A 23,903-nucleotide genomic window follows, 5' to 3' on the forward strand; every position below is an offset into this window, starting at 1 on the left:
CTAGATCTTTTAGACATTTTGTGAATATGAAGGCAACAATTAGCTGGTCATTCCCTCTCTTCACTGACTGACATGCTTTTTTGACCATACATGCCCTTGATGACATTTCTCTTATGTTTTTGATCCATTGGTCAAATACTGCAGTCTACTTGACCTTAATATGAATCTTGCTTTTTTTCTTGAATCTTGCTTTTTCCCTTCAGGTTACTTGCACTTTTGATTCTGCTGAGATTCTGGGGTGGATTGATTCATACTCAGATCATATTACCAGGAGAATATTGCTGTTGAAGTTTTTTTTCTAGTATTATTTATAAAAATTATAACTGTCCTCAATGAATATCAAGACTGAATAAGTTTTATTCTGGTGTATTGAAACCAGGTCAGCTCATGGGTCTTTCCCTCTCTTCTTCCTTTATAACATTTCACCTGATTCTTAGGTCCCTAAAAAGAGCTCTACCTAACCATTATTCTGACCCTAAGTCTCAAATAATCTTCTAGCTTTTGAATCTCTAAGACTAGATGTTTTATAATCATCTCAGACTCACCAAATTCCCTAAATTATCTTTACAGTTTTTATATTCTTAATAAAACCACATCATTCTCTCAATTAGACTGACTCTTCACTCTCATTCACTTCACATATCCAATTTGATGTCATCTTGTTCTTTCTACCTTCTTCATGTCTTGTCTTCTTTCTTAATATCTCCCTTTTCTCCACTCATATCACTACCACACTGGCTTAAGCCCTAAGCCCAGAGAAGAAAAGTGATTCATCTAAGAAGCAAATCCAGAAGATCTACCCCACATTCTCCTAGATCTTTTTAGACATTTTGTGAATATAAGTACAACAATGAGTGGGTCATCCAGAGTTCTGGAATAGCTTTCATGTTGGTCTTCCTGTCTGAAGTCTCTTGGCATCTCAATTCATCCTCCATTCAACTGTCAAAAAGATCTTCCGAAGGTGCAGGTCTGACCTTGCTCAAACTCTAGTGACTTCTTATTGCTTACAATAACAAACATGAAATGTTCTGCTTGGCATTAAAAAACCTTCACAACCAAGTTCCTTTCTACTTTTCTAGTATTTTAATACTATACTCCCCCATGGACTCTATGGTCCAGCTTCCTGCTGCTCTTCACACTCTTCACTCCATCTCTCCTATGGCATTTTTGCTGGTTTTCTCCCATGCTTGAAATGTTCCCCTTTCTCTCTTCTACCTCTTGGTTCCTTTGCCTTTTTTTAAGATTCAGCTCCAAGCCCATTTTCTGCAGGAAACCTTTCCCAGTCCCTCTTAATGCCTTAATGGAGATTACCTCGTATTTAAATTGAATGTATCTTATGTGTACATAGTTATTTGTATATCCTCCCCCTCCTTAGAATGTGAGGTCCTTAGGTGTAAGGAATGAGTTTTTGATTTCTTTATCTCCCCAGTGCTTTGCACAGTATCCTATATGTATTAAAAATTTAATGCTTGTTGATGAACTGACTCCTTATTACCTCCAAGATCAAATTGTTGTTATTTTTCAGTCATATCTGACTTCCCATGTGCCCATATGAGATTTTTGGTTTTTGTTGTTGGTTTTGCAAAGATACTGGAGTGGTTTGCTGTTGGAATCTTTACAAAGTGTTAAGACATTGGAGTTAATTTAATCTTAGAAAGAGTTATTTTGGGCCAGAACTTGAAACAAGGTACAAAGTGGAACTGATTGAACAGTGCTTGTGTTCACACCTTTAGAGAGCTCATAAGTATCTAAGTACTCAATGGAGTTCACATGTGTAGGGATTAGTCCAAATTCACACCTCCCTTATGGCCAGAGAGCACTCTGGGAGATAACCCAGAATCCCTCTCCCTCCAGAAGGTGGAGTTAACCTTTTCAGAGATCACATATATAGGGAGCTTTTGAAGCTTGGGCTTAGTTCTTCTTGTGGCACTTAGGAGAGAGAGACTCTGGAAGAAAGCCTACAAGCCCTATCTTCGAGGCAAGAGAGATCTATTGCATCTTCCAACTTGGTGCTGGCTGGAGGCTGAAGAAAGCAGAGGCAGAAGCCAAGGACAAAGCTGCAAGATTTCTTGGAGCCAGGTAGAGAGATAGGCCTCAACTAACCGGGCTAATTTGAAAGGAGAAATAAACGTTTGCATTTTTACCAGCTGGCTGTGATTTTGGAGTAATTATTTATTTCAACTGAAACTAAGGCTGCCTCCAGAAAACCTTCACAGTTTGCCATTTCTTTTTTCAGCTCATTTTACAGATGAGGAAACCAAGGCAAATAAGATTAAGTGATTATCCAAAATCACAAAACAAGTTAGTGTCTGAAATGGGATTTAAAATCAGGTCTTCCAGACTATCCAGGTCCAACACTCTGCCCTATCTGGGATCAAGTACTACGTCTTATTTTTAGCAATTAAAGTCCTTCTCATTCTGACTTAAGCCTACATTTCTAGGCTTATTATTATACATAGCTAAAATGACCTGGCATTCTCTGACACCTGAAATGGATTTCTTTATCATCTTCAAATCTTAGAATCCCTAGTTTCCTTCAAAGCTCAGCTCAAATTCTACATTTAACTCAAAGCCTTTCCTGATCCCCCAGTTACTGGTATCTCCCCAACCAAGTATTCAAATACCTTGTAGTTATTTTTTATATGCTTATATAATTTGTGATGAGCTAGGCAGGCTGAATGGTCAGTGTTCCAATAAGCCAATAGAGATACTGAGCATGCTCATTAAATTTGCTCTCCCTTCTTCAGAGAGTGTGGCTTTCTACTTTCTCCATTCTCAGCCTCCAAAAAGAGGATTTACTTTCCAGACCCAGTTTTGCCAAGAAGGGCAAGAGCCATTTAAAAGTGAATGTAAGCTTCCCCAAACTTTGCCAGTGGTATCCTGGGCATCCTTTTTACCTTCTCATTCATCTCCATGTTTATTCTCTTTTGTTTTTAAATGCCCTGTCCTCTCAACTGACTTGTGTGGCACAAACTTCAGAGTCAATATTTACTCACAGAATCTATCTTGCTTTTACAAACTTCAACACTTTAAATTGGTTCCATTTCCAGTTTATCCTCTATATGAACCAATCTTACTCCTAGTAAGTCTTACTGCTTACAGATCTGACCATTCAGAATTTAATATATTGTCAAACTCATGCTGAGAAACACTTAAAAATATGACATTACAGAAATAGGCATTCTAAAAGCTACACCCCACCAAAAAAGAGGGGCAGAGAAATGGAACAGCCTCCCAAAGGTAATTATAAAGCAAGGGGAGAGATTAAAGAAGCATTAAAGACGGTGAGTAAATCTCACTTGCCATCAGGAAAGGACAAAGGAAAGGTTATACAAAATCTTCCACTAGTCATTCAAAGTCCTTTATAATCTTACTCATCTTTCCAGTCTTCATGCACCTTACTCCTTGACATTTACTTTTCAGTCAGTGACACTGACCTCTCAGCTGTTCAATGAGCAAGATATTCCAGCTCTTGGCTCCAGGAATTTTTTCTGGCTGTCTCCCATGCCTGGAATGTTCTCCCTCTGAAGCATTGCCTACTGACCTTTTTAAGTCCCAACTAAAATCTTATCTTTTACTGGGAAGTCTTTTGCAACTCCTCTTAATTCTAGTGTCACTCCTCTGTTAATTATTTCCTATTTATCCTTTTATTTAATTTATTTATACATAGTTGCTTGTTTTCTCCTCTAAAAGACTGTGGGTTCTATGAAAGTAGAGAATTATCTTTTGCCACTTTTTGTATCCCTAGCTTTTATTCCAATGCCTGGCACATAGTGTTTATTTATTGACTGATAGGTTGAAAGCCTCCTAATTGGTCTCTCTGGATCATCTCTCACTACCTCAATCTATTCTCTACACAGTTATAAAAATAATTTTCCAGAAGTGGAGTTCTGATCATATCATTCCCTCTACTCAGTCAACTCTAGTAGTTCTCTATTGGCTTCAAGATCAAATACTATTTCATTTTAGTCTTATCCTTTTAAAACTCACATTTTGTTTCAAAATATATATAATTTATAAATCACTAAACATATACATATGGGACATATGTTAATTTTCCCCTGATGTATAAAGAAACAAACACTTATTAAACATTTACTATGTGCTAGGCATTTTGGTAGATGCTTTACAAATATTTTCTCATTTGAGACTGACAACAACCTTAGAAGGTTTGGGCTTTAATTATCTCCATTTTACATTTGGAAAACTGAGGCATAACAAGGCTAAATTACTTGCCAGGGTCACAATCTAATAAATGTCAGAGGCCAAATTTGAATTCAGATGTCCGATTTCAGCCCTAGTTCTTTATTTCTTGGGTCACACAGCTGCTTTCCCTATCCTAACTCCCAAATTACTTTGTTTCTATTCAGATTATACTTTGTAATTTTTTCCATAAATAAATAAATAAAATATTTATTAGCATGTACTATGTATAAAACATTGTACTAAGTGTTAGGAATACAAATGGAAAAGTAAGACAATTCCTATTTCAAGGAATTCTTATTTTAATGGAAAAGACAACATCTATGGCAGCTTTCTGGGGTGTCACATGGAAAAGTTCCATTATTTGTAGCAGCAAGGCAAAGCAAATGTAAATACTTCATTGATGTCATTTCCACTGATAAAATCATATCAGTTTCTGATGTATTATTGGACAATGCTAAGAACTTTGTTGTCAAGAAATATCTTTTCTGGTTCTTTAGTAACTATGGCTGTAGTATCAGCAGGAACAGAATTGCCAGGCTGTATCTCCACAGGGCTGGAGGCTGTGGATGATGGCTGTGGGCACTAGTCTGGAATCATTACAGGACATGTCATTTCCTTTGATAGCATATAAAGTCCTTGAGGGAAAGGGCAATTTTCTTCTTATCTTTATATTTCGAATTTATACTGGGATGTCTGGCACATAGTAAAGAGGTTAATAAAAATTTATTGATTGCTTTGATTCATATCATAAATTTGTATTATTATTCTTTGAAACTGAAAAAATCATTACTATCATTCCTCCATTGAAACATCACCTGAAGCTCCCATTGTTTACCAAATAAACTATAAACTAATCTTGTCATTCAAGATCCTCAGATCTTGAGGATCTTTTTTTTTTTTTTTTTTCTGGCCTCAATCTACTTTTTGATTCTCATGTTGTATTGTTCCTCTTTACAAAGTTCATATTCCAGTCATTCTGGAATACCCTTATATATTATGCACACCATGCACATTTATGTCTTTGATCAAACTACTTACTATTCCTTAAATCTCTTTCTCCCCTTCTCCCATCCTCTGCTCATTAAATTCTTGTTCATCTTTCAAGACCTAACTCTGGTGTCACTTCCTCTATGAAGTCTTCCCTAATTCCACTTGAGAGTGATTTTTTTTCCTCCTTTTATCATATAGTACTCAATATTCTGCTTCTGAACTTACAATATAGTATAATTTTATTTATCTATATACATGTTTACTGAAACCTTTCCTTATTTACTTGGAATTTCCCACAATTCCTAACATAGTAATCTGCATATAGAAAAATCTTAATAAATGTTTGTTGAATTGGATGAATAAGTTTTACAGCATCCTCAGCTAACAGAAACATTTTAATAACCTTGACTATGCCCTGACGGCAATAAAAACCAGTTGAGCAAGGGAGTGTATATGAAAGGTCCTTGTATGTTTTATGGGTATCATTTATAATAGGCCATGGGAGTTATGCCTGCTTTATAGAGCACCAAACACACTCTAGTTTTTATGCTTAAAGGTATTTCATTTGTCCAATGGGGTTTGTAAACATTTGCTCTTGTATTGTCTGTGCAAGCCATCTAAGGTGTTTTATAATGTGCTCTGCATTAAGTTATTAAATTGCATTGCCTGGCAAGTCTGGTCAGAGACAGCGTGCTGTGGTAGAAATCGCATGGATTAAAAATCAGAACACTTGGATTCAGGTTTTGCCTCTGTCAGCTTGGGCAAGTCTTTTGCTTTTCTGATAGTCAATATCATACAATGAGGTTATGTGATTAGATGACCTCAAAGGTACTTTTCAACTCAGATGTTCTATGATCTTTATTTTTACATTATAAGTTCTAAAGTCACTTCTAAATCTGACAGTTTCTGTTTTGAAATCCTTCTAATTCTGATAATCTAGATTAGACATTCCTCCCTTTATTGTTTATAGCAAATAGTATTATGCATTATATTTATATATTATCATTTATTTAAACATTCCCCAACAGAAGATATTCCCTTGATTCTTTGCCACCGAAACAAAGAGCTGCTAATTTTTATTTTTAAAAATTCCCTTTTTTTTTTTGGAGTGTCTAATATTAGTATAGATGGGTCGAAGAATATACACGGTTTGTTAACTTTTGGTGCATACTTCCAAATTGCTTTGAAGAATGACTGGGTTAATTCACAAATCTAATAGCTTATTAATATACTTGTTTTTTCCATAGCTTATCCAATTTTTATTATTTTATCTTTTTTTTAAATCAAATTTGCCAATCAGATAGTAAGATGCTTCTTTTCTAATTTCAGCTGCATTGGTTTTATTTATGCAAAATTTTGAAAATTTTCTATTTTTATCTTCTGTGATCCTTTTTACTTTTTTTTGGTCATTCACTCTTTATCCATAGATCTGAAAAAATTTCTTCCTTGCTCCTCTAACTTGTTTATGTTGTTATTCTTTACCACTAAGATCTACTCATTTAAAGCTGACCTTGATAAATGAGGTGAGATGTTGATCTATTCCTAGTTTCTGCCAGAGTACTTCCCAGTTTTTCCATCAATTTTTATCCACTAGTGAATTCTTACCCCTCTAAATTTCTTTGGGATTTGTTTTTTTAACTGCTTTTTAGGTTTTTGGGTTTAATGACTCTGTATGTGTCCCTGAACAGGTCACTTGATTTCCCAGTGTTCTAGACAACTCTCTAAGATCAGAAGGTACAGAGAAAATGCCATTCTACCATGACAGAGGAAATGTTTCATTAGATAATCCTGATTCCAATAAAATCATAGTTCTAGTCTATATTCTAATTCTCTATCTGTACTTATTTTTGTTCATTTTAATAAATAACATCTCAAGAGTATGGCCCATATCCAAGGTCAGCCTATAGTAGAATTTAATACATAATAAATTCAGTAAGAATTAAATGCATTTTATGTGCAAATATCTGTTCTAGGCATTGACAAAAATGAAATAGATGTTGTCTTCAAGGGACTTCTATTGGAAGAAAATCATGTGTACAAATATAAGTTAATGTAAAATAATCAATAAGCATTCAATAAGCATTTATTGAGAATCTACTCTATATTAGGTACTGTGATGACAAGACACACACACACAAACAATATAAACAAAAAGTAATTATTTGAGTGTGGGACAAGCAACACATAAATGAAGGGATTATAAAAGATCCTGTGAAGGAAGTTTCATTTGAATTGAAGCTTGAAGAAAATTTAGGGATTCCAAAAGGTAGAGATGACAAGTATTTCAAGCATTTTGAGGACAAGCTGCAAAAGCATAGTCATGGTTCAATCTCACTATAGAGATAGCAAGTGGGCCATTTTGGCTGGAACATAGAAGAGGAGGAAAAAATTTAAGATTAGTCTGGAGAGATAGACTAGAGTCATATTGTATAAGACATTAAATGAAAAGCTGAGAAATCTTTATTTTATTCAGGAAGTAATAATAGAACAGAATAGAAGTTTCTTTTACTTCTTGAGCAGAGGAATAACATAATTAGATAATTTAGAATTTGTCATGAAGATAGACTGGAGAGTGGAGAAATTAGAAGTTCAGTTAGGAGGTCACTGCAATATTCTGAGTGAGGTGATGAGAGTTTGGACTAGAGTGATGGTGATGTGAGTAAAGAGGTTGGTAGAACAGACTAAGCAAGCATAACATATGGTGTATAAATGAGTGAAGAGTTGAGGATTCCTCTAAGATTATTGAAAGGATAGTTATTCCCTAGACAGAAATAGGGAAGTTAGAAAATGTATTGAGGAAAAGAGATAATAACTATGTTGAGTTTGAGATGCTTGAGGGATATTGTATTTGAAATGTCCACTAGTCAGTTGGAAATGGAGATGAGGACTAGATATGTAGATTTCAGTATTCTAAAGTTGCTGAAGAATTCATCAAGAAAAAGTATATGGTAATAAGAATAAGAGAAACCAGGACAGATATCGTAGTATACTCATGCAAAGGGAGAAAATTGTGACTGGTGATCTTGCAAAGGAGACTGAAGTTATCAACTGGGCAGGAAAAGATCCAGAGAGAATGGTGTCACAAATCCAGGCAACCCAGTCACCATGGAGGTGAGAATATTCACCATGAAGAGGTAGTGTTAAAGACTGAAAAAAAAGTATAAGGTTTGAGAAGAATAAAAAATCGAGGGATTTTAAAATTATGAGTTCATTGAAACCTTGGAGAGCAGTTTCCCAAGTAATGGGTATCAGAAGCTGCTAGCAGTGCAATGGAGAGTGTCCTGGGTCCAGTTTCTGATAACTACTAGGTGACTGTGTACACCTAACTTCAGTTTGCCTCAGTTTCTTTAACAGTAAAAGGGGGATAATAATGTCACTACTTTGTGGGGTTGGGAGGATCAAATTAAATATTGTTTATAAAAATATTCAGAAAAATACCTAGTATGTAGTATGCACTAAATAAATTCGCATTCTCCCTCTTCCAAAAAAATAGATTACAACGGGCTGAGAAGTAGGTTGAAAGCAAGTTTAACTAGAATGACATTATAAGAGAATGGCAGGGTCAGGTGAAGGATTTTTAAGGATAAGTAGTATATGAACATATTTGTAGAGAAAAGGAAAAGGGATCCTTGAGAAAGAGATAGGAAATTAAAAAGTGAGGGTAAGAGCATGAGATCCAAAGAACAAATTCCTAAAGGATGGAGAAGGGGAATGGATGAGAGAGAATCAAGGACACAGGTGGAGGATTTGGTCTTGACAGGGAGAAGTTATTTCATCCTTCAAGCATGAAGCAAAGGAAGAGAGAGGGAGAGCGATGTTGAGGGATTTGAATAAATTTCTTTCCTGTGCGGCATATTTCTTTTCCCTAACCTGGGACTCTAGGTTTATAAAAATTGTTTTCAATCTTTAATCTCAAAGACATTTATTTCTCTATGTGGATCTGCACTAAATTCAGAACAAAACTCCTGAGAAATTTCTAAAAGAAGATATGTGTATGACTTGTCTTTGTCTCCTCACATGTGGATAATGGGGTCCCTTCCCACAAAGGTGCTCAAAATACAAACTATTAGGTATGGCCCAGCTATTTATTTTAGCTATAATAAAATATGCACAAGATAAAAAGTGTCTACAGACTCACATAAAAAATAAAATTTACAAATTATTTAAATAACTCTCTCCCTACAGGGTAAGGTCCCCTTGTGAGATACTTTAAAAAATGTTTCCTAATTGTGTCCAAAGGGTTACCAAACTGTGCATACCCTTTGATCCAGCAGTGTTTCTACTGACCTTGTATCCCAAAGAGATCATAAAGGAGGGAAAGGGACCCACATGTGCAAAAATGTTTGTGGCAGCCCTTTTTATAGTGGCAAGAAACTGGAAACTGAATGAATGCCCAACAGTTGGAAAATGATTGAATAAATTACGATATATGAATGTTATAGAATATTATTGTTCTATAAGAAATTATCAACAGGAGGATTTCAGAGAGAGCTGAAGAAACTTACATGAATTGATGCTAAGTGAAGTATGTAGAATCAGGAAATCATTACACATAACAGCAAAATTACATGTTGATCAATTCTAATGGATGTGACTTTTTTCAACAATGAAATGACTCAGGTCAGTTCCAGTGATCTTCTGAGGAAGAGAGCCATCTACACCCAGAGAGAGGACTGTGGGAACTGAGATTGGATACAATATAGTATTTTCAGTCTTTGTTGTTGTTTGATGGCATTTTATTTTCTTATTTTTTCCTTTTTGATTTGATTTTTCTTGTGCAGCATGATAATTGTGGAAATATGTATAGAAGATTCACACATGTTTAACATGTATTGGATTACTTGTCTCTAGGAGAGAGGGTGAGGAGAAGGGAGGGGAAAATTTTGGAACACAAGGTTTTATGAGGGTGAATGTTGAAAATTATTTATGAATATTTTTGAAAATATAAAACTTAAATAAAAAAGTTTCTTAATCATCTCAGACCTACATTATCCACTTGTACTGCCTATAACAGATGGATGGTCCCTGATGTGGCACTCAAACTCCCCTTCTCTCTCTTCGGGTTGAATTATCCTTACCCATAATCCCCCAGGCAAGTCTATCATTTTATCCAGAGCAGGACTGCAACCATGTCTTCTACATCTGTGACTCACTATCAGTGTCCTAGGAGTAACCCAGTTTTGGAGAAATTATATCATTATACTAGCTTGTGAACAAATCTCTACTTCTCTGTTTCCCATTTATACTAATCCATCACAATGACATAATTAATACTTTTTCAAAAACTACATTTTTACTATCATTAATTCGTAAACATGACACATTTACTAAAAATAAGAATAATTATAACCTCACATTTACTAAATAATAGGGAAAAAGGAATAATCAAAACATGACACTTTTTCTATAAACCTGCATTACATTCTCCTACCAATAGATATGCATAGGGGAGGAAAGTGGGATGGAGAGAGAACAGCAAGTGGAAGCAGATTTTCAAAAATCTAGCAGTGAGGCTCATGAATAGGGAAACCCAAGGGGCAGTTCATGCCTTCAGGTTTAGATTTTTGTGGTCTTTAAAGAGATCAGCCTGTATCACAAATCACCTAGTAGGTAAAACTGCTTTTCTCCTGAGGTTTTCTGTTCTCCTGTGAGACAAATTACATTCTCTGCTACTCTTAAGCATAGTATTAAATTAACATCAGGCTTAAGTCTGGGGTTTGTAGAAGTTCTCAAGGTCTATTCCCTTGGTCAGGCAATGAGGTAGCATGACATTCTATCAAAGAAAAGCTACAAAACTATTCAGGTCTTGTTTTCTGTACCCTGTGAGAGGTTTTTCCCTTCTCTTAAGCTGTATATAGTGCTGAAGAGTGAGGGAAAGTTTCCCTTTATCATCCAATGACAGAAGATTCTCCTCTTCTTCAGCTCACTCTTTTGTACAAAACTTTTTTTCCCAATTAGATTAGCTCCCCATATCAACAACAGAGCATCTAGTCATTTTCTGCTTTTCAACTCCATTGACTTCTCACTTCTACAGTTTTATGAATTGTTTTCTGTAAGTGGTTGCTACTCTGATCTCTCTCCTGCACATGATTTATTTGGTTGCAAACTCCTAATATTTTGGTCTGGTTCCTAATTCACTGAATCATCCCCTCTTCATGAATAGTGTCAAATTGTTCAATTGTTTACATCCCTTTTTCTACTGAGTCACCCGGATTCACCCAGATTCACAACCTTGGTATTATATTTGACTACTCACTCTTCTTCACCCTACATAACTAATTAGTTGCCTTTTTTTTTCATTTCTATCACTCTACATCTCTTTAGTTTGTCCTTTGTATCTATTTACAAGGCTACCACCCTATTCCATATTTACAACACCTCTTGCCTGTACTGTTAGAATAATGTCTTTAATTTCTTGTCCATAGAGCTATAAAAGCAATTTCCCCAAAGCACAAAGGAAAATATACCATTCCTTTATTCAATAAACTCCAGACATTCCTCTTTATGTCTAGGATCAAATGCAAATTTTCTATTAATTAAAGTCTTTCACAATATGTCACTGTCCCAACTTTCCAGCCTCATCATACATTATTACCTTTTTTGCTTTCTGTGGCTCAGCCAAAATGGCCTACTTTCTGTCCTTCACATATAGCATTATGTCTCTTCTCGGTATCTTTATACTGGCTCTCCCAAAGGACTAGAATACTATCCTTCCTCATCCTGCCTCATAGAAACTTCTCCATGCAACCTTAGGTTCACCTCATCATCCATTAATAGTATTTATCTACGATGTATGCATAGCTAGTCAGGTTTTATGGCAGTCCATATAATTACTTATCATCTTCTGGACAATAGGCATTTTTTATTCACTTGGTCTTTCTTGTTCAAATAATCACTCTTTTGAGTGGTTATAGAACTCAATTAGGATGTTCTATGTTGTTCTTGGCCTGGAAGCAGAATTAATACATCTCAAACAGGAGCATCTGGAGTACTTCCTCTTTACATGGAAACTGTATTTAGATGACTGAATTTCCTACATGACAGGGATGAAAACTTGATGAGATACATTTTTTAAAGTTTTCATTTGATTTTAATGATCAGTGGACCATAAACATTCTATATCTGTCATTATATTTCAAGGAATTTTGTATATATACTTGGTTGGAAGTTGTTACGCTAGTGTTTTGCTCCACCAAATCCAGTATTTTTTTTTTTTTTAATATCTAACAAACAATGAGCACCAAAGGACCTTATAGTCTTTAACTATTCTAATTCATTTCCTTCAGCATGAGATAAGGCTGCACAAGAAGGAAGAGTTTTGGATCTGTGTATTAATTGGAATAGAGAACTCCTGGGTGAGGATATTCCTAGGAATGGAATTCAACACCTCTACAACAGAGAAATTTAAGAGTTCCCTTAAACTTTAGGTACTTGCCTTGAATCACATAAGAGGTATATGTTAGAAGAAGGACATGAGCCCAGGTCCTCTGGTTTTAAGGCCATGTCTCTATCTAGTACACCATGCTGCCTTTGCTACTATGGAATATTACTTAGAAAAGTCTTCCTATTTTCTTCTAATATCCTCATCAAGAATGACCTTGATGCATGTTCTGATTATTTTCAGAAATATTTTATTAAAATGAGAATGTACATAGAGTATACTTACTAAAGAACTCAGACTTAACATTTTCTTTCTTCTCTTGGGGCTGACTTTGGTCATTTTAATTATATAAATTATATAGCAGTGTATTTCTTTTGTTGTTATTTCCATTTACATTGTTGTAGTCATCTTTACTCTTCATTAAGTAATGGAAATCCTCCCATTCTTTCCTGAATTATTCACATATCATTTCTTTTGTAGCATAATGTATATTTCATTACATCCTTAATCTTTTTACAATCAAAGGAGATCTATTTTTGTTTTTATTGAAGATCTATTGTTTATTTGCTACAAAAATTTCTGCTATTGATATTTTGTATATTTGGAATACTTCTTTCTTTTTCCCTTTCCTTATCCATCAGTTGATTTATCTAAATGAAATGATAGGGACATTTTGGTCACTTTCCCTTGACATAATTTCAAATTGTATTCCAGAATGATGAGACATATTAAAAGCCCCACCAATAGAATTCTTGCATGCTTGCCTTTCTGTATATCTCCCAAAATACTATTTGAATATTGTCATATTGTCAAATTTCTGAATACAAGGTAAAATCTCAAAGTTGTTTTGTTATGCATTTCAATTATTTTAAGATTTGGAGTAATCTTTCGTTTGCATTTCTTTGGAGGATCATCTGTTCATATACTTCAACCATTTAATTATTGTTTCCACTGATCCTTGAAGTTTAATTAAACAATATTGTTCATGAATTTCAAACATCTTTCCCCATGAGATTTTACAGATAAATTTAAAATCAAAATGGCTTCTGTATTGCTCTTCTTGGAAAGAAATAAAATGTATGCTAAGGTGATTTTTTCCCCCAGTTCTTGTTCTTTTCATTATAACAATTGATCTTCATTGGTGCCATATCAAATCGCTTTCTACATTTATGTAGATGTTTCATCATCAATGTATTTCTCATTGTTTTACATTAACAATTTGTTTATATGTCAACTTTAAGTTGTTTTAATTGCATAACCTGTATTTTTCTTATTTTTATCCTTCCAGTCTTGTCTTAATTTTGTTCTTTCTTTAAGAAATTAGTACTCTCATTGTGTACATACTTATAATTCAAGAATGATTCATATAAGCGATGAGTGGTTTTCTGCCGCTTCAAATAGAATCAATTTCTTTGTGTGTGTGTGTGTGTGTGTGTGTGTGTGTGTATGTGTGTGTGTGTTTTATTATCACATATTTAGCATGTTAAGAGCCTTTTATCAAAGTATCAACTATATACAGGCTTCTGTTTCTTCACAAGCCTTTGATCTCTTCCATTCCTTTTTCATGAACAATATTTTCCAACATATTTTTTCACCATTCTCATCTATGCTCATATAGGCACTGAAATCATTTGAAATCATGTGATACTGATTCATTATTGTTATTTTATCAAGTTCTTGGTACTCTTCATCTTCAACAAATGTCACCTCCTCATCAACAACTCACATAAAATGTCCACTTTTTAACTACTTATGAAATAATTAATTATCCTATGAAGTTTTATTTTTCATTTTGCCTTTTTACATATCATTAAAATGTACTATAAATGGCTTCATTTCTCTCTCCAAGGAGAACTGTAAGTTAACCTTCCAGTAAACTGTAATTATCTTTTGTCTTTGATTTCATTTTTAGAGTGATACACATCTTTTTTTCCTATCACTCGATAAAAATAGAAAAGCATCCTCCCAGATTGAGGGCTATTTTGTTTTATTATGTTTCATTTTATTTTGGGTGTTATCTCAGCTAAAAATAAATCATCACCAAATGGCTGGCTTTTTGTCTCTATCTCTCCATCTTTATCTAAGATAGTACTTGAAAAGAATTTATTGCTGGGATCATATAGTCTTCTCTGCCTGGTAGATCAAATCTGTAAGAGTCTGTTCTACTTCAATAATCTTTGTAAACTTGAGACGTCATGATGCCCCAAGCTGTTAGAATACAATTATGTGGAATTACTATCAATTTTATCATTTAAAAATACACCTTAAGATACAAATTTGATTTTAGGGTACATTTAAAATGGTGCAATATTTAGAATGGGGGGTGATGGTTCTGCTAACTCTGCTTGACCACATCTAGACTATCATGGTCAATTTTTGCTGCTACATTTTCAGAAGGATATTGATCATCAGGAGCACATCCAGAAGATGCTGACCACATTAGCAGCAATGACAAAGGAGGACCAATTTAAGGAAGTAAGGATTTTTAGCCTGAAAAGAAAAGATTTGGGAAGGGGAAGATATATAATTACTATATTCAAATATTTAGGGGTCATTCTATGGAAGAAAGAGTAAGTTTATTTTGTTTATTTTGGAGCAACAGTGTCTCTACTGGGCCTTTATCCCAAAGAAATTTTTAAAAAAGGGGAAGGGCCCACATATGCAAAAATGTTTGTAGCAGTTCTTTTTGCAGTGGTAAGGAATTGGAAATTGAGTGGCTGCCATCAATCAGGGAATAACTGAATAAATTATGGCATATGAATGTAATGGAAAATTATTCTTCTATAAAAATGATGAACAGGCTGAGTTCAGAAAAGCCTGGAAAGACTTACATGAAGTGGTGCTGAGTGAAGTGAGCAGAACCAGGAGAACTTGTACATAGTAACTGCAAGATTATCTGATGATTAACTATGATAGAATTAGCTCTTCTCAGCAATGCAATGATGGAAGACAATTCCAAAAGATTTAGGATAAAAATATCATTCACATTCAGAGGAAAAACTATGGAGACTGAATGCAGATTTAAGCATATTATTTTCACCTTTTTTAAGTTTGTTTCCTTGTCTTTTTTTCTTTCTCATGGTCTTTTCCCTTTTGTTCTGATTTTTCTTTCACAACATGAAAAATATGGGAATATGTTTAAAATGATTGTATATTTATAACCTATATCTGATTATTTGCTGTCTTAGGGAGGCAGAAAATAAAGGAGGGAGGAAGAAAAAAAATTGGAATTCAAAATCTTACAAAAATGAATGTTGAAAACTATTTTTACATTTAATCGAAAAAATAAAATACTACTGAGGGGAAAAAAAAGTTTATTTTGTTTAGCCCCAGAGGGCAGAAACAAAAGCAGTAATTAAAAGTTATAGTTGATGTTAGTCCATCAAAAAAGGCCTTCTTAACACTTAGTGCTGTCCAAAAACAGATATAGATTTAATACTGAGTGAGAAGACCTATGGGATCATCCAGTCCAATTCTATCATTTTACAAATGAAGAAACTGAAGCTTAAGATGCCTACTCCGTGGTTACATGGTAAAAAGTTTTAGAGGCAAAATTTGAACCCAAGCCATTTTAGTTGAGTGACCCTTCTACCACAAAATGTTGTTAGGTTGACTGAATGTTTAGATGTTTAGAATTTATTTTTTCCTATATACAGGTTGGACTAGGTGCCATTTGTGCTTCTTTTAAGCTGAAAAACCATGTTATCCTGGGAAATGTGTTAACTCTTTTTAGAATTTTAGAGTTAGGCAAAAGTATGTGGAAAGAGTTAATCTGCCTCTGCATTTTCTAATTAGTTTCCCAAGACTTGCTTACAAAATAGGATCATCTGGATTAATGTTTTAAGTGCCTTTATATGCATGGCTAAAAACACATTTGTTCCTGTACCCTCTTCCTGCTTCTATTTTTGTAGGGCTATAATATGTTAAAGTCCTCTACAATTAATCCAATAGTTGCAAGCCCCTTCCCAAAGAAACTGAAAGGAGAAAGCTCAAATCTAAGATACAAAAATGGACCAAATTGTGGCAAAGGTAAAAATGCTATTTAAAATATTTTAAAATGTGCTTTATAGACTCAGTAATTCATCATAAGTGTTTCATTTCATTAAGCATTTATTCATAGATACAAAGAGCTATAGTGTTAGGAATTCAAAGGGACATATTTTTATGTGTTTACATACTCAGTACTAAGCAGAGTACTTGATACATAAGATAAATGTGTTCTCATTCATTTAATTATAACATTTTAGCATCATAAAAACTTTAGAATCCTAGTATGTCAAAGCTGGAAGGAACATTAGATAATATTTAGATCAAGTCTCTCATGTTGTTGTTTAGTCATTCAGTCATCTCCAACTCTTTGAGACTCCCATCAACCACACCAAACCAAACTTCTATTCTCTACCATATATCAAAGTCTGTCCAAGTTCAGATTCATTGTTTCCATGACATTATCTATCCATTTCAAACTCTGTCAATCCATTTTACTCTTGCTTTCAATCTTTCCTAACATCAGGGTCCTTTCTAATAAGTCCTGTCTTCTCATTATGTTGCCAAAGCATTCAAGTTTCAGCTTCGATATTTATTCTTCCAATGAATAGTTTGAACTAATTTCATTATGTATTGACTGATTTAACATGGTTCTGTCCAAAGGACTCTCAAAAATCTTCTGTAGCACCACAATTTGAAAGTGTTGGAGCTGTGGTGTCCAGCTTTCCTTATATATAGCCCATCTTTCAGTCATACATTGCTACTAGAAAAAAAAAAAACACATAGCTTTGACTATATGAACCTTTGTTGGTAAAATGATATCTCTGCTTTTTAATATGCCATTCATGACCTTCCTTCCAAGGAGCAAATGTCTTAATTTCATGGCTGCATATATCATCTACAGTGATCTTTAAGTCCAACAATATAAAATCTGATATGTCCTCTCTTTCTTTTCACTCTATTTGTCAGGAAGTGATGGGACTAGTTGCACAGATCTTAGTTTGTTTTTGATGTTAAGCTTCAAGCTAACTTTTACACTTCCATATTTCAACCTCATCAAAAGGCTTCTTCACTTTGAACTAATATTTGCCTATCTAAGGTGGTTGATATTTCTCTTGGCAACATTAATTCTGGCTTTTGAGTTATCTACCCTGTATTTTGCATGATGTACTCTGCATAAAAGTTAAATATAGAAAGTGTCAATATATAGCTTCATTTTACTGGTAGAAAAATTGAAGTTTAAGGGCAAGGAAATGGTTTGACCAAGGCACTAGATTTAATATTTATTAATTTAGCTTGTGGTCCTATAACACCAGTTAGCACTGTTGAATGAGACAGTTTTTAGTGTCTTAGACTAAAAGACCTATCTCTGCACATCTCCTTGAGAGTGGTACAGAGAATTCACTTACTCTTCCACTCTTCATTCATTCACATTAAGGTATGGTTTTTCTTTTTTAGTTGCTCACTCCCCTTCCCTTTTTGTGGTATGGCTTCTTTTCAAGCCAACAAAGACTGCTCTGCTGTCTTTCAGAACCAAAGGGGAAATAGCTACTTTCTTCTCATTGACCTCTATGGTTTTATTAACTTATGTTTACCAAAAGTTACTAGTTTTGAGTATAGTTCTGTCTCTTCTTCTCTCTTTCTTTTTGTCTCATTTCTATTAAATATATGACTCCAAACTTTCATTCAAGTTTTCATTGGGAGTATCTGAATTGGACCCATTAACTCTCAAACATTTTTATTTCCTCTCTTTGGGTTTCCTCTCTTTCCTTCCAATTTCTCTGCATACATACAAATAAGTAGGACTGGCACAGGTTTGAGAGATATCTGGTTTTAATACAATTTCAAATGCATAACAAGAAACCCCAAAAATACCACTTAAAGAAATAGCAGTTCTAAAGTTGGCCACTCAGTCTGAAGCCAAAAAATGGGCTTTCTTTCCTTTTTTGCTTCCCTAAACTCATTTCCACTTAGATTGGTAAAAGCAAAATGTAGTAAAGGCAGAATCCATTCTCCTCCTGGAAAACCCTGAGTTAGTCTTATCAAAAAGGGCAGCAATTTATTTCTGTTCAGTGGACACTATTATGGACACAAGATAAAGGTGGACTTTCTCTCTATTACGATGTCCCTGGAATTTAGGCTAATTCTCTTCCCTACAGCAAAGGGGTAGGTAGTCTCTGCATAGGAAAATCCAGCATTTCAGAAAATTCAGGACTTCAGCTAGAAAATCTTCCTTGCTCCACATTGCCACCATTAGCAGATGTCAAAGTTAAAGTCCCTCTTCCTTGTTGGTATGCAAAAAAGTTTGTCATTCTACCTATACTAGAAAGACATAGAGGGACACTAGACAGAAATACTCAGTGCTCTGTCCAGTTCTTAGAACTCTGATTTTAGTTGGTCTCTGGGAGGAGTTCTGCAATGAAAATGAGTTCTATCTTAGGTCCTTTTATTAATTGTACTTATGTTTCCTCTCTTGTACTTTACTTTGGAAATATCAGAATTTGGTTCAGTTTGTTTTCATCCATATTTTTCCCCAGGGAAGAATGACATTTGGATTGTCTCTAAATCTAGCACAGTAATATACTAAGCCTGGTGTCAGGAAGACACTTGAGTTCAAATCCTACCTTAACACTTACTAGCTGTGTGATTCTGGGAAAGTAATTTAATCATGTTTGCCTCAGTTTCCTCTTCTGTAAAATGAACTGAAGAAGAAAGTAGCAAACCACTTTAGTATCTTTGCCAATAAAACCCCAAATGGAATCATGAAGAGTAGACACTACTCAACACTACTAACAACTAAGTCTCTATATAACAAAAAGAGAAAAGATTTTGAATTCCTATTTAAGGCCTCAGACCGAAAATTCATCAACTACAGATCAAGCTTTGTTTAATCTGATTAACAAAGCAAAGATGAAGGTCTCCTGCTCCAACTCATGAAATGACAAGAATAACCTTCTATTTCCTATAATCTCTGCCCTGCCCTGTAACTTCTGTGTTTGATCCTGAAATATCTCCTTTGGGGTTAAATAAAATGAAACATGAGAGAATTGGTAGCTTTCCCTTTAGATAAAGAAAATATACCTTCTCTTGATACATGTTTCTATTTTTGATGAAGCTTCTTATTTCTCCATTTTGATTTAGAATTCCAAACATTTTAACTAATAGTGTCCTTGGCCTCTTCAACACTCAAAGAGCCTTCCCTATTAAAAAACAACAACAACAATTAAATGTATCAAATTTGCATATGGCAGTATGTGCAACATTCTATCTCCAACTATAAGGGGGAAGAACTTTTTCTCAACTCTTACCTAGGGACAACACTAGTTATTTTAATTATAAAGCTTTCAGTTTCATTTTATTTCTTTTTGCTTATATTGTAATCATTGTAAATGTTATTTTGCTGTTTCAACATATTTTGTTCTGCATCATTTTAAAATCTTCCCATGTTTCAGTAAATTCTTCATCTTTGTTTTTAATTATTAAGCAAAAATGTTTTTACATTTTTATGCCACAATTTGTCTGCTCACCAATTGATAGCTGCCTAGTTTGTTTCTAGTTCTTTGAGTGCTAGAACTTCATCAAATTTTTCTTTTTGTCTATCCTTCTGGAAGTATATGCTTCACAGTGGGATTTCTGAATCAAAAGGTATTCATACTTTATTTTTAAAAACATAATTCCAATTTTCCCCTCAGAACTGGGTTGCATGAGTTACCAGTTATACCAACAGTGCATTAGTTTGCTAAAATTTCATATAATAATTTATTTGAGAATGCTCATATCCTTTCACTACTCATTATTTTTGAATGCTTCTTGGTCTTATGTATATCTAGGACATAGATCCCTATCAAAGTTCATAATAAGAAAATTTCCCCCTATCAATAATTTCCATTCTGATTATAGCTGTATTGTTTTTATGCATTTCACATAATTTTTTTCAATTTCATATAATCAAAACCATCTGTTCTATCTTTTGTGATCTTCAGCATTCCCATTTTTGGTTAAGAATTCTCCTCCTAGCCATAATTGTAAAAAGATTCTTTTATTCCTATTTTCTTCTTTTTCATATATTGTTGCATATCCTTTTAATTTTTATTTAATCTTTAATTTATAGAATAAAGTAAGTATATAACATAGTACAATAAAAAGATGATTGTGTGTGAAACTGGAAATCAACTGTGCCCTAATTGCTATTCCTTTCAAATATACCACAAAGTTATCATGTAACTAAATTTTTTTTCTTCCCTTTTATTTTAGAAATAGCTACCATTAGACACAAATAGGTGTGTGTGTGTGTGTGTGTGTATTGTGTGTGTTTGTGTGTGTGTGTGTGTGTGTGTAAAATTATCCTAACATACCTCTTTTATCAACTCTTTTTCTGGATGTCTTTTGTAGTTAAATCATTGCAATGTTCTCTTAGTTCTGCTGATTTTGCTCTTCATTATTTCTTGTAAGTTTTTTCATATTTCTAAAATCATATAGCTCATCATTTTTTGTATCATACATAATCATTATTTCTTATATCATAGTATTTCATCACAATCATATACCACAACTTGTTTAGCTATTGCCCAATTGATGGGCATCCCTGCAATTTCCAGTTCTTTGCCACTGTAAAGAAAGCTGCTATAAAAATTTTAGAACATATAAGTTCTTTTTTCTCAAATCATTTTTGAGGCTCAAGGGTATAAGTATTCTCATAATTCTTTGAGCATATTTCCATATTATTTTCCAAAATGGTTGGGTCATTTTACAATTTAAGATTCATTCTGGTGTATAGGGTAAGGTGATGGTCTAAACTTTTTCTCAGGTTGCTTTTTAGTTTTTCCTAAAGTCCTGGCCAAATAGGGAGTCATTCAACAAGTAGTTCATATTTTGTGGTTAATTGAATATTGAACTACTGAGCTTTATTGTTTCTAATTTTTTATTTATATTATTCCACTGATATGCATTTCTAGTTTTTAACCAATACTAAATAATTTTGGTGCTTATTTACTTGTACTTTAAGATCTGGAAATACTATTCTCTTTTCATTTCTATTTTTTTCTCATGATTTCCTTTGAAGTTCTCCATGTTTTATTCCTCCATAATTTTGCTATTACTTTATCTCACTCCATTTAGTAATTCTTTGTAGAAGTTTAATTGAAATGGCATTAAATCTTTGAATTCACTTAGGTAGTATCATTTTAGTTATATTAATTGGCCTAATGATAGATAATAAACATCCTTCTGATTGTATGTTTTCATTTCTGCAAAGAATATTTACATTTGCATTTATATAAATTTTGGATTTGTATTGGTAAATTGACTCCCAAATACCTTATATGCTTTGGAGTTATTTTAATGGAATTTATATTTTCATCCTTTGCCCCTAGTTTTTGTTACTGCCAGCTACCTAACTGACTTTTTGTGGTTTTATTCTGTACCTTGCTACTTCATTAGAGTTGTCTCAATCTTTGTTTTGTTTTGTTTTTTCTTTTTTAATAACTGGGATTTTGAAAGAATTCTATCATGTTTTCATTAATGGACATGAGCATATCCTTTTATTGAATTGAGAGTAACTCAGAAGCCTGACTTTCACCCGAGGAAACCAGATTGATCTGGTTCCCCACTTAGTTCTCTATCAGCTAAATGTTGGATTTCATTACATATCTCTTTTTGTGTTTTTAATTTTGCAGGTCTTTAAAGAAGCTGTCACTACAAGGAAAACATGCAAAAGTTGTAGCTCCTGTCTGTTAACAATATTGAAAAAACTGTTGATGTGAGAACTCAAGCATTTCAAAGATCATTCAAGCCTACTATGAAACAAGATTATTCACAACAAAAGAAATAAAGTAGCATTTAAAGTGAAAAAATACCTAGTACTAACAAATTGTTGCTGAAACAATCATAATTCATCTTCAAAACACAAACTAAGATATAGAGGGAAGTCACAAATGAAGAAGTTATTTTTGATTCCTGTGCTGTGTAGGGTAGTTTCTTGAATTTAAAAGTGAAAACTTTTAATTTAAACAGTGAAAATATCAGTAAAAAATAAATAGCTTCTAAATATTATGATAATGAAAAAGCATTTGTCATAGGCAATGCAACAAAGAATGGCGTAGTAAAAATTGGGGGAAAGTAATTTTTCTGGATCAAACTTATTTTTTCATTCAACACTATGTTAAAATTATTGTGAGAAAAAGTCAAGTGAAACTAATATTTGAGCATCTTCAGCAAAGTATAAAATATCTACCCTTTCAGTTTAAAATATTTTGGAGATTTTTACTTTACTATCAATAGACCTGGAAGTCTTATCCTAATTGAGGGAGATGATAAACTCAAAAATATACTGATAATAGTGAAAAACACAATTATTTTGAAATTATAGACTTTTCAAAATGGAAGTAAAATATTGTAACACCAACTTGTACAATGTTACATAGCATTAAAGGCTCAAGGGTTCGATATAAACATTCTTCAATGGGCTAGCAACTTGTTTTAAACGCAAGAAAAAGCTATAGGCTATTATCAAGGTTAGACTTGAATTATTCATCAAAGATATGCTTAGCCCTCAATGTAAAAAAATTGTGATTTCTTGATGAGTAATTAAAGAATAGGCATCAAAAACTAAATACAGTGCCAAATCATATTTAAAAATGTGATTGCATTAAAAGGAGGGCATATTACATGTTTAAATTTTGAAAAGATGTTAAAAGTTTATAAACTTTATTATTTTGTAAAGATGTAAAAACATAAACTTTGTCAATAAAGTTAAATTTGGTATAATATGAGCTAACATTTATATACCTCTTACCAAATATTACCTCATTTGATCCTCACAACAGTTCTGAGAGGTAAATGCTATTATGACCTCCATTTTACAGTTGAGAAAACTGAGACAGAAAAGGTTAAGCAACTTGCAGAGAATCATACTGACACTGGTTTTGTATTCAGGTCTTTCTAACTCTAGGCCCAAAGTAGTATCCACTGAGCCATCTAGATGACCATATACCACTATAAATAAACCATCAGGCTGTCATCAAATAAAGTTTTTGTCTCTTCTTTTTAAATGCTTATGTCTTCAATTTATTTCTCTTATTATTCCTATTGCTATGTCAAATAATATTAGGGAAAGAAAGCATCTTTTCTATACTCCTGTATTTACTGGGACAGTTAATAATGTTTCTACATTGCAAATAGTGGTAATTTATGATTATACACACACACACACACACACACACACACACACACACAAATCTATTTCTGCCCATATTTTAAAAAGGTCCTTCTATGCCTAACATTTTTGTTTCTTGGCAAAATAAATAAGTTTTGTGTTTTCTCAGATCTTTTCTGCCTGTTA

At 33.6% G+C, this 23,903-nt stretch overlaps 1 protein-coding gene across 1 annotated transcript in view; it reads left to right on the top strand.

The window, feature by feature from the left end:
* GSC (goosecoid homeobox) overlaps positions 1-22,528 on the top strand; it is an 86,541-nt gene extending 64,013 nt beyond the window's left edge. Inside the window, exon 4 of the mRNA XM_031953309.1 lies at positions 22,240-22,528. Within this exon, the coding sequence (XP_031809169.1) occupies positions 22,240-22,247 (8 nt within the window). The 3' untranslated portion in view covers positions 22,248-22,528. The remainder of the gene's footprint in view (positions 1-22,239) is intronic.
* Positions 22,529-23,903: the final 1,375 nt, after the last annotated feature.

Source organism: Sarcophilus harrisii, chromosome 2, assembly GCF_902635505.1.
Source record: "Sarcophilus harrisii chromosome 2, mSarHar1.11, whole genome shotgun sequence".
Classification (NCBI taxonomy): Eukaryota; Metazoa; Chordata; class Mammalia; order Dasyuromorphia; family Dasyuridae; genus Sarcophilus; species Sarcophilus harrisii.